The 13,141-nt window shown below is 39.9% G+C and overlaps 1 protein-coding gene across 1 annotated transcript in view; it reads right to left on the bottom strand.

Annotated features, from left to right (window-relative positions):
- ppp4r1l (protein phosphatase 4, regulatory subunit 1-like) overlaps window positions 1-12,985 on the bottom strand; it is an 81,550-nt gene extending 68,565 nt beyond the window's left edge. The window contains exons 1-3 of the mRNA XM_084317702.1: window positions 12,884-12,985; window positions 11,495-11,539; window positions 2,157-2,286 (exon numbers count right to left, since the gene is read on the bottom strand). Of these exons, the coding sequence (XP_084173828.1) occupies window positions 2,157-2,286; window positions 11,495-11,539; window positions 12,884-12,890 (182 nt within the window). The 5' untranslated portion in view covers window positions 12,891-12,985. The remainder of the gene's footprint in view (window positions 1-2,156; window positions 2,287-11,494; window positions 11,540-12,883) is intronic.
- Window positions 12,986-13,141: the final 156 nt, after the last annotated feature.

Here is a 13,141-nt window from a genome sequence, read left to right as displayed (position 1 = left end):
GCTGGTGAAGAAGGCTAGCTCAGTAGTGGGTGGTGAGCTGGATAATCTAGAGGTGGTGGCTGACAGGAGGATGAGGAAAAAGCTAGAAGCCATCCTGGAGAACCCCTCTCACCCCCTCTACGAGGAGCTGGCCAAAATGAAGAGCACGTTCAGCCTAAGACTTATCCCCCCCCCGACACACCACAAACCGCCTGGGCCGGTCCTTTATACCGGCAGCCTAGCTAGTCCACATGATCACGGGTATTTTTGACACAGTTTTTTATTTTTATTATTCAAAACAAAACTGTCCACACAACTGGTTTAAACCCTGCACCGAGTGACGTCATATACATGTAGTACAATGCCAAAGCAGTAGGTGGCGATGTAGTTCAAACATGAAGGCCATTTCAACCAATCAGAAGGGTTTATCGTTAATACCGGAAACTGAACTGAAGCCTGGAACGTCACAACATCCCTCCTTGCTCACAGCCAAACAATTCTACAGTTTGCAGCTAGAACAACGTGCAATAAACAAAAAAGGATACAGTCACTGTGTGTTCTGCCTCATTTGTTGATGAAACAAAACCAACATCAACACAATTTACCACCAAGAGCGGAGTTTAGTCTCACAAAAAGATCGCCGATTTTGTTAGCTTACGTACTAACGTAATAATAAAGTAGTAACGTTAACGCTAGTAGAATGAATGGATGAAAAAGTTATTTAACAGATTGCAGAATGAGTACAATACAATACAATACGGCTCAATACAAACAATTGTTAAGGGGATGCAGAATGTTATAGTTTGGACTGGGTTTCTTATAACAATAACTTGACAACACATGAGCTTAGTTTAGCCGCAGCTTCAGGTTTACTCTGAGCGTCAGGTCAGGAATGCGACAAGAGACATCATCAGTCGATCACAACACTCTTCAACACGATACGTTTAGAACAAAAGTTTGTTACAATCATTTTCATATAACGCTACTTGGGACAGCTCTGCTGTAAACACTGGAAATAACCTCGGTTTCTATGTGCACACGCAACCACTGCAACCGGGATGCGCGCAAAACTTCACCCTGGACTCCGGTTGTAAAAGAACACGGTTGCAGTGTTGCAAAACCCCGGTTGCGTGTGGACAGGGCTATTAGTGTAATTCACTGGAAGTAGGTGTGTCAGTGTAGCCTAGTTCCCAACAGTCACGAAATTCACTCGAAATACAACTCCAAAACTTTCCTGTAAACATGTTGTGACCTGTGTATTTACCACATGGAGAAATTAAAAAAATTATAATTACCGGTAGACATTTTCGTTTATATAGATATATACAATATACTATTTTTGGCCGAACCACTGCTGCCTGGGCGCAGTGATTTCATCACCTCAAAAGCCCAGTTTTTCGAAAATCAGAGCCCAGGCAGCAGTGGTTCGGCAAAGAATTGTTCAGAGTATATATCTGCTTAGAAAACTAAAATGTCAAAAAATATATATATACATTTCTCCATGTGGTAAATACACAGGTCACAACATGTTTACAGGAAAGTTTTGGAGTTGTATTTGGAGTGTATTTCATGACTGCTACACCTACTTCCAGTGAATGACGCTAAGCTAGGTTAACGGCGTGGCTGTTCCCTAAGCCTAATGCATGCACCCGAGAAGAAAAGGGTATGTAATCTGCTTGTCTAACTCCAGGGTAGATGGCAAATAAGCGAATTTCCCCAAAAGTTGGCGTGTTCCTTTAAGTCTTTAAACTGACGGTTATCTGGCACACGTTTCATCATCACTGTCACTGGGCAGAAAGCTGAAAACAACCACATCAAGGAAACAGACACACGCGCGCTTACATAAAATAAAACACAGTAAAGAGAACCTGGCTGGCTTTAAAAAGCCTACTACTCCATGCCACATTTTTCAATTCAAACAACCCCACCTGTGGGTCTAACGTCAAGACCTGTTGCACTATTGCGCCATGCAGTTGGCACAGGTATGAGCCTCTTAAATAACATGGAATGCAGACAGCCAAAGAAAGAAAAAAAGAAAACAAGGGCATGGTTCCAGGGGGCGGAGCATGCCATACCTATGTGCCAGTCATCAACATCCAATTAACGGCTGTTCCGTGTCTGCTTCAGCTTTACTCTCTACTGACAGCCGGTGGCACGACGGGCAGCTTCACTCTCACCTGTTGAAGACGTTCTCGCTGAAGGCATACTTCTCTAGCCTCCCCAGAGGAGTGAGGTTGTCCTGCCCCGCGTCCAGGAAGGCTGTGATGCGGATGCCGTCGCACTCGGATCCATAGTCGTCAAATCCGACTGTTACAATACAAGAGTGCAGACACGTTGTGAATATGTGTGTGTGTTGGTGGGGGTGGGGGGAAAAAATCGATACATAGTAGTATCGCGATACTTTGCGTGGCGATACTGTATCGATACAGGGACGCCAAGTATCGATATTTAATTATTCATAAAAAATAAAATATAAATTTGTATAATTGTTGTTCATTTCAATACCTGTAATAGTACAGTAGTCCACACACACGCACACATGTGCATTCAGTTAAGTTGGAATATGACTAATACAAACAGTTCAGTTTGTCAGGTACATGCAACACAGATTACAGTGTTTACATCTGTCTGCTTGAGAAAATACCATGTTCTGCAATAAAAATTATTGAAGTGAGATGAACAGACTGAACTTTATTTTATTAGATACAAAATATTTAGTATCGCGATACTATCGTATCGTGACGCAAGTATCGCGATAGTATCGTATCGTGAGGTCTCTGGCGATTCCCACCCCTAGTGTGTGTGCACAAATAATGCATGATAAAACATGATATAAGCTGTGCAAAGATGAAGATGTTTTAAATAGCTCACACTCAAAGCAGCCACAGTAGTCAAAGTGATTATATTAATAGGGAATCCTAACCTCCACCCAGAATTTGCACTACGCTATTCCAATGATCTTTGGACAGTTACGCGTATATCAATAAACCATAGACAACTGTCTCCCTAAGGTAGGTAAGGTAATTTATTTATATAGCACGTTTAAAAGCACAAGAGCCAACCAAAGTGCTGTACAGTCAAAGCTTAAAAGCAATGTCCTGCAAATCGGAGCCTCATGACATAAATCTGTGACATCATCATCCAGTGACACTTTATGGAGTTGGTCCACAGACGATTGATTAGTGGCCGACATTGTAGGCTTAATGAATTTCTGTTTGAGCTAGTATGTCCGAATGAGTTTTATTTAAATGTAGCACTTACAGCTCTGAATCAGTCAAATACGTGGGGATACTCCGATACTGTCATAGTGTCCGAGGAGCTGTTCCACAAATCCACCATCTATGGAGCAGCTCCAGGACTCGTCCCTCAATGACGTCATCCCTAGGGTCTCATCTCTCTGGTGTTCAGCTTGAGGAGACACTTGTTCATCTTCACGAATCAAAACCTAGCTGTACAGTATTAAATATCATGTGTGAATTCTATTTTGGATATTCCCTTGAACTGTTTAAGGAGCGAGGCTAAATGTAGGAGTGACATTTAACCGTCACCCTCTGTGTATGAATGAAGCAAAAGGCGAAGGTCTAACCGATTGTTCCGTTTTGAATTTCAGTCATGAATATGCGCCACGGCTTTGCAGTTGGAACTAGAGTATGTCATCATCACCGCCCTGGCCGAGACAACAGGGGTAGGATGGTCCATATTGCTGCTAATAATAGCATGGGGGGGGGGGGGGGACCATGAAGGGAACCGTCTAACATAATGTTAGGAGGGGAGAGCTGTGCTGACACGGACAAACTGGGTTCACCAGAAAGATGACACTGGTGACAGGGGGTTCAAAACAAGGTTCCATACTATTTCTTTCCAGGGATGCACTGACACAGATACTGGTACAACAGGATATCGGTCCAGTCCGAAATTAAAACTAAGTGACTTGATTTGCTGCATCTTTAACTCATAGAAGAATCCTGTTCAGATCTCTCTCTAATGGAGAAAAATCCATTACATATATTTAGTACTCGGAACTGACCCAGCTCAAACCCCAGCCCTGTTTTCTTGATCGCCCAATCACAACTGTCGATTCCCTTGGACAAAAGCAACAGTTGTGATTGGAGGATCTAGAAAATAGGGCGTGTTTGAGAGAGGTCAATCGGTATCCGTAGTGAAGAAGTGGTATGGGTGCATTTTTTTCTTGAACCACTCAACCCTGGTATACAAAGGACTGGAAGATATGGACAAAATATCATACTGTAATCATTTTAGCAAACACTGCAAGTGATATAGCTTGCAATATAACTTTTTAAAGCATAATCTCAAGATTAAGTCTAGATTTCCTATATGTGCAGTAAAAGAACATCAATTCAACAAGTACAGCAATATATTGTGGGAGCACATCAACGAACATGTGCTATTCTGCCGTCTGTAACCCTGCATTACACTGTTATTCTACTGTCTATAACCTACTGCATTACACCGTGTTATTCTACTGTCTGTAACCCTGCATTACACTGTTATTCTACTGTCTGTAACCTACTGCATTACACTGTGTTATTCTACTGTCTGTAACCTACTGCATTACACTGTGTTATTCTACTGTCTGTAACCTACTGCATTACACTGTGTTATTGTACTGTCTGTAACCTACTGCATTACACTGTTATTCTACTGTCTGTAACCTACTGCATTACACTGTTATTCTAATGTCTGTAACCTACTGCATTACACTGTGTTATTCTACTGTCTGTAACCTACTGCATTACACTGTGTTATTGTACTGTCTGTAACCTACTGCATTACACTGTTATTCTACCGTCTGTAACCTACTGCATTACACTGTGTTATTCTACTGTCTGTAACCTACTGCATTACACTGTGTTATTGTACTGTCTGTAACCTACTGCATTACACTGTGTTATTCTAATGTCTGTAACCTACTGCATTTAAATTTACTATTTTATTTGATCATACCTCATTATATATTTTACCGTACTACTACTACTTATTGTTATTGGACACACACACAAACACATGCACCCTGCACCTTAACATGTACACTATACGCAAGAGACTGTAAATAATTGACTATTTTATCTTACTACTACTACTTATTGTTACCGTTCCTGTATTCATTGTTGTTTCTTAATTGTGCACTGTTGAGTCTGAGCTTGAAACACAAAAATGTAATTACCTGCAATGCCCCTGTATTGTGTATTTGACAAATAAAGAACTTGAACATTACACTGTTATTATACTGGCTGTAACCTTACCGCATTACAGTGTTATTATACTGTCTGTAACCTACTGCGTTTCACTGTGTTATTATATTGTCTGTAACCCTACTGTGTTATTATACTGTCTATAACCCTGCATTACACTGTTATTCTACTGTCTGTAACCTACTGCATTACACTGTGTTATTGTACTGTCTGTAACCTACTGCATTACACTGTTATTCTACTGTCTGTAACCTACTGCATTACAGTTATTCTACTGTCTGTAACCTACTGCATTACACTGTGTTATTGTACTGTCTGTAACCTACTGCATTACACTGTGTTATTGTACTGTCTGTAACCTACTGCATTACACTGTTATTCTACTGTCTGCAACCTACTGCATTACACTGCGTTATTATACCGTCTGCAACCTACTGCATTACACTGTTATTCTACTGTCTGTAACCTACTGCATTACACTGTGTTATTGTACCGTCTGTAACCTACTGCATTACACTGTTATTCTACTGTCTGTAACCTACTGCATTACACTGTTATTCTACCGTCTGTAACCTACTGCATTACACTGTGTTATTCTACTGTCTGTAACCTACTGCATTACACTGTGTTATTATACCGTCTGTAACCTACTGCATTACATTCAGGGCTGTACGCTACGCTTTTTCACTAGGGGCACACTTGCCCCTAAATTAGAAATTTAGGGGCAAAAAATATGTTTTAGGGGCAAATTTTTAAATAACAATTTTACCATTATAGTGCAAAAAAATATGTTCCTCCTGCCTCATTACTGTGGTCCTTTTATTTAACATTTAAGTGCTTTTGTTGTCAGGTTTGTATCTTTTATAATGAACCAACTAGGGCTGGGCGATATGGCCTAAATATGATATCACGATATTTTCTGACCTTTCGGCGATACACATCTCACAATGTTTTTCTTTTTTACCCCAAACAATTCATTATGAGGCTTACCAAGACAGTATGAGTTTGCAAGCTAACATTAAAGACAAAATAAAATACCCATGCATTTATATATTATATTTAGATTATTGGATTATTAGATTATATATTGCATATATTTAGCAATGAGATATTATATGATTTAGATATGAAATATGATGAATTGAAAATGGGGGACCCTGATGTAAACAAGACAAAAGTCTTTCTCTGGTCTGCATCCCCTTAACAATTGTATGTATTGAGCTGTACTGTACCCATTCTGCAATATGTTAATAAAGTTTTAAACCAATCAATCAATAAATAAATAAATAGCATTTTAATGAAACTACTGTATATTTGTATGTCTCTAAATGTTTTGATGAATTGAAAATGGAGGACCCTTATGTAAAAAAGCCGAAAGTCTCTCTGGTCTTCATCCTCCTGTACTGTATTGTACCCATTATGCAATCTGTTAATAAAGTTCTCATTCATTCATTCTGACGGAAAAACAGAATAATTTTGATTGACAGTAGAGTCTGCCAATTACGTCACAACGCTTGCACCCGCCCTGCTGTTCTTAGCACCAATCGGCAAGCGCATTCGTTTTTGACTTCCTGAATGCCCCATGTGCTGACATCAACAAAGCTACTTACATTAGCTCCCCGCGGCCCACGAGTAGGAGACCAGTGCTCTGCAGGATGACTAAATGAGGCATAATGATTTTACCTCAACGAATGTTATAATAAAAGCCTTTCCATACATCTGTCTGATTGAAAACTTTATTAACAGACCGCGGAATGGGCATATCTCAGCACAGGCTGAGATATGAACGAGTAACGTGTGGACCAGATTGACGCGACACAAGGTTTACACAACAGCCCCCACCCCTTGTTTTATTGTATTTGTACCTGTACTACCTGCTGTCAGCTGTTTATCTCTCTCTGTGAGCTTGATTAGCTCACGTTAGCTAGCGTTAGCTCCGCGGCTAACCCTGAACTAAATCAATGACATCATTTCGAGTAGTTTTCACTGCACATAGCAGCAGCCAAACAGCGGGAGAATTTCGGGAGCATATGGCCAAAACCCAGTTAGGAACCATCGATTCCCATCCATACTACTAACTTTACTTTTCTTCATAGCTAAATCAGACAGTCAGCCAGTCTATCAGAGTGAGTGCTCAGTTGATTTTCCCCGCTGATCATACCTGAGTGCTCAGCGTCATCACACGCCTTGGATCATTTAGGAGTGAAAATGCGAATGCAAGGCTTGAAATCCCTACTCGCAAGCCCGCCCCCAAATATTATTTACCAATCGCAACGGCCAATTAAAGGGGCAATTTGCGATGAGATCATTGCAGCGTACAGCCCTGACATTGTGTTATTCTACTGTCTGCAACCTACTGCATTACACTGTTATTCTACTGTCTGTAACCTACTGCATTACACTGTTATTCTACTGTCTGTAACCTACTGCATTACACTGTGTTATTATACCGTCTGTAACCTACTGCATTACACTGTGTTATTATACCGTCTGTAACCTACTGCATTACACTGTGTTATTATACTGTCTGTAACCTACTGCATTACACTGTTAGACTGTCTGTAACCTACTGCATTACACTGTTATTCTACTGTCTGTAACCTACTGCATTACACTGTGTTATTCTACTGTCTGTAACCTACTGCATTACACTGTTATTCTACTGTCTGTAACCTACTGCATTACACTGTTATTATACCGTCTGTAACCTACTGCATTACACTGTTATTCTACTGTCTGTAACCTACTGTATTACACTGTTATTCTACTGTCTGTAACCTACTGCATTACACTGTTATTCTACTGTCTGTAACCTACTGCATTACACTGTTATTCTACTGTCTGCAACCTACTGCATTACATTGTGTTATTCTACTGTCTGTAACCTACTGCATTACACTGTTATTATTATACCGTCTGTAACCTACTGCATTACACTGTTATTCTACTGTCTGTAACCTACTGCATTACACTGTGTTATTCTACTGTCTGTAACCTACTGCATTACACTGTTATTCTACTGTCTGTAACCTACTGCATTACACTGTGTTATTCTACTGTCTGTAACCTACTGCATTACACTGTGTTATTCTACTGTCTGTAACCTACTGCATTACACTGTGTTATTCTACTGCCTGTAACCTACTGCATTACACTGTGTTATTCTACTGTCTGCAACCTACTGCATTACACTGCGTTATTATACCGTCTGTAACCTACTGCATTACACTGTTATTCTACTGTCTGTAACCTACTGCATTACACTGTGTTATTCTACTGTCTGTAACCTAGTAACTAGGGGTGGGAATCACCAGTTTCATCATGATACGATACGATATCGATTCTTTGGACAACGATACGATATTTGCCGATATCACAAAGTCTCTCACGATACAATACGATACGATTAGATTCAGGTGCCTGCGATCGATATGAGATGATATCATATGCCCATTTAACACAATCAGTAACATTTAGATCAACAAAAAAAAGGTAATGAAAATATCATTTGACATTTGTATTTTTGAGCTCTTCCAGACATTTAAAGGAAAATCAATCTATTGTTTTTAATACAAATAGACCTCCTGTTCACTGTAAAGTGCCACGTTTTTATATATTGAGCTTTAAACTTTAAGCTACATTTTTTGGAACTCAAAACTCACAACCTCCCTCTCCCAAACCGTTCCTACAACAATTTGTTGATGTTGCATGATCATGTATAGGCCTACATTTATTATGTATTATATTGTTTATGTTTAAATAACATTTAAACATCAAACTCCTCTGACCTCATCTGGTCTTTCCAAAGACGCGCGCACACACACACACACAGAAAGGGAGAATGCTATGCTGTAACATCTACACACACGGAGCTACTGCTGTTGTTCTTGGGCGGATATGAGACTCGCCACAGGATTTTCAAAATAAGAGTATCGATATGAATCGATCTTATTACATCGCATCGATCCGATTCGATTGTTGATAATTACATCGATGTATCGATCTGGATTGATGTATCGTCCCACCCCTATAACCTACTGCATTACACTGTTATTCTACTGTCTGTAACCTACTGCATTACACTGTGTTATTCTACTGTCTGTAACCTACTGCATTACACTGTGTTATTCTACTGTCTGTAACCTACTGCATTACACTGTGTTATTCTACTGCCTGTAACCTACTGCATTACACTGTTATTCTACTGTCTGTAACCTACTGCATTACACTGTGTTATTCTACTGTCTGTAACCTACTGCATTACACTGTGTTATTCTACTGTCTGTAACCTACTGCATTACACTGTGTTATTATACCGTCTGTAACCTACTGCATTACATTGTGTTATTCTACTGTCTGCAACCTACTGCATTACACTGTGTTATTCTACTGTCTGTAACCTACTGCATTACACTGTTATTCTACTGTCTGTAACCTACTGCATTACACTGTTATTCTACTGTCTGTAACCTACTGCATTACACTGTGTTATTCTACTGTCTGTAACCTACTGCATTACACTGTTATTCTACTGTCTGCAACCTACTGCATTACACTGTTATTCTACTGTCTGTAACCTACTGCATTACACTGTTATTCTACTGTCTGTAACCTACTGCATTACACTGTTATTCTACTGTCTGCAACCTACTGCATTACATTGTGTTATTCTACTGTCTGTAACCTACTGCATTACACTGTTATTCTACTGTCTGTAACCTACTGCATTACACTGTTATTCTACTGTCTGTAACCTACTGCATTACACTGTTATTTCTACTGTCTGTAACCTACTGCATTACACTGTGTTATTATACCGTCTGTAACCTACTGCATTACACTGTTATTATACCGTCTGTAACCTACTGCATTACACTGTGTTATTATACTGTCTGTAACCTACTGCATTACACTGTGTTATTCTACTGTCTGTAACCTACTGCATTACACTGTGTTATTGTACTGTCTGTAACCTACTGCATTACACTGTTATTCTACTGTCTGTAACCTACTGCATTACACTGTGTTATTCTACTGTCTGTAACCTACTGCATTACACTGTTATTCTACTGTCTGTAATCTACTGCATTACACTGTGTTATTGTACCGTCTGTAACCTACTGCATTACACTGTGTTATTCTACTGTCTGTAACCTACTGCATTACACTGTGTTATTCTACTGTCTGTAACCTACTGCATTACACTGTTATTCTACTGTCTGTAACCTACTGCATTACACTGTGTTATTCTACTGTCTGCAACCTACTGCATTACACTGTGTTATTATACCGTCTGTAACCTACTGCATTACACTGTTATTCTACTGTCTGCAACCTACTGCATTACACTGTTATTATACCGTCTGTAACCTACTGCATTACACTGTTATTCTACTGTCTGTAACCTACTGCATTACCCTGTTATTCTACTGTCTGTAACCTACTGCATTACACTGTTATTCTACTGTCTGCAACCTACTGCATTACACTGTGTTATTATACCGTCTGTAACCTACTGCATTACACTGTGTTATTCTACTGTCTGTAACCTACTGCATTACACTGTTATTCTACTGTCTGTAACCTACTGCATTACACTGTTTTTCTACTGTCTGTAACCTACTGCATTACACTGTTATTCTACTGTCTGCAACCTACTGCATTACACTGTTATTCTACTGTCTGCAACCTACTGCATTACACTGTGTTATTATACCGTCTGCAACCTACTGCATTACACTGTTATTCTACTGTCTGCAACCTACTGCATTACACTGTTATTCTACTGTCTGTAACCTACTGCATTACACTGTTATTCTACTGTCTGTAACCTACTGCATTACACTGTGTTATTCTACTGTCTGTAACCTACTGCATTACACTGTGTTATTCTACTGTCTGCAACCTACTGCATTACACTGTGTTATTCTACTGTCTGCAACCTACTGCATTACACTGTGTTATTCTACTGTCTGTAACCTACTGCATTACACTGTGTTATTCTACTATCTGCAACCTACTTCAGTACACTGTGCTATTCTACTGGATTTCCCAGCAATAATCTCCTCACATGATATCGGACCAGTACTGGAAAGAAGCACATCTGTCAGACTCATCTTCTCAGTTTCACCTATCCATCTCTCATCGTGTGCATTTTGACATTAATTTGCATAATGTCCATATGGTGACCTTTGTTATGGAGATATGGCATTATTTCCTATTGCAATATCAATATGAATCTGATGTATCATTCAGCCCCAACAAACAACATATATGGAGGGTTAGAAGAGTAGCCTACTCACAGTCATCCAAATCGTCATGACCGTCTTCAAAATATAAAGACAGACCTGAAAGAATGAAGGCATTAAAAGAGAAAAACAGTGCGGGCAAACATGTAATCAACATACCATCTGTCTATACCTACTGCTGGCCCCGGTGTGAGAGGAGCTTTGGGAGGAGAGTTGCACGCTCATAATATGTTGACTAAAGTAAGGACAAAGTCTGCCTCAATAACGTTCACAGCGGTACTTCCTTGATCAAGCCAATTAATTGCTACACAATAGAGAAACATGCATTATAATAACCCATAGAACCTATCGACATGCGTAAACAAATTTGTAAATGTTTTTCCTACATTATTACAGTCACAGATCAGACCCGTTTGCTGGTTCACATGGGCGGGACAATATATGACTTTCAATGGTGAATTACAAAACAATACTTTTTCCAAATAGGACTAGTCATAAATTCTATCCTATGTATGTCATCTACCCCTCCTCTTGGTTTGAGATGGAGGGTATTTCCTCATGCCAAGTGAAGGATGTACTAACAAGATAATAGTTTACTGATACCGGATGTATGCAGGCCTTGTGTTTATTGTCCCGTGACCATACCTATGACCAAATTCTTCCATCTCCCCAACATCCATCACAACAAGCAACTTCATCATCCCGATCACGTCAAGATATGATGTATAAATTGAGCAGCCAAGAGAGAAGCACACAGAGGCACTCCGCAGGGGCACACACACAGTGTGCTGGCTTGATGTCAATGTTTACAACTGATAAAGCTAGGGAGTGTGTCAACCGAATTAGAGCATTAATCAGTCCACTCTTTAAATGTCTTTTTTAATCCAGCTCCACGCGTCGACGTGTGCAGTATGTATACAGTGACATCAAATCGGGATGGATACACATCACGTTGCGCAAGCATACTGACCTGTCCCTTTGTTATGGTTTTGAACAGGATTTTGGTCAAACAGCTTATGGCTGAAAATGACTGTTAGCAAGTCAGCTAACGTTATAGCTAGGTCAACTAGCTGTAGCTAGCCTTTCTATCATGACAACACTTCTTCGGCACGTAGTTGTAGTAGGCAAACAATTGTGTTTGAATACAGAAGACAGTTGAACAAACTTAAATGGCAAATGTCTTCCAGATGTTATATTAAAAAACAAGCAATGTCGGTTCTTCTAAACAAGCTATAGCTCGCTAGCCACATGCTAGGTGTTAGCTCACACAGCTCGTCCAGCCCTCTTGCTCGCCACACTAGCAGCTGGCCTGAAAACACCGCATCAACAGGAAACCCTGTGTGTGTCGCGATCTGACTATTGCGACACAGGAGTGTGTTTATAAACGACAATGTATTGTGTTAAAGTGTCGAATAAGATGCTATTGTGAAAGTGTTCCATTACCTGCCATCTTGCTGCCGTGCTGCTGTCACCACCACACAGCTGTCACTCAACCACTTCCTCCTGAAAGCACTTCCTGATAATGCGGCTTTAATCAGGATTGTTTATTTATCTATGTGTGTAACAACGATTCGGCCGAATATTTGTCATCATTTGCACAAATGTAACTGAGATAAACATAAACACGGCTTGTCGGCTTTGTGTGCATCTCCAAACAAAAAGACTAGTCGATGTGTGTCACGTGACCACCACATACTGTAG

The sequence above is a fragment of the Notolepis coatsorum genome (genome assembly GCF_963971535.1).
Source record: "Notolepis coatsorum genome assembly, chromosome: 6".
Taxonomy (NCBI): Eukaryota; Metazoa; Chordata; class Actinopteri; order Aulopiformes; family Paralepididae; genus Notolepis; species Notolepis coatsorum.
The sequence above is the reverse complement of the archived record's forward strand: the minus strand, read 5'-3'. Positions and strand labels throughout refer to the sequence as shown.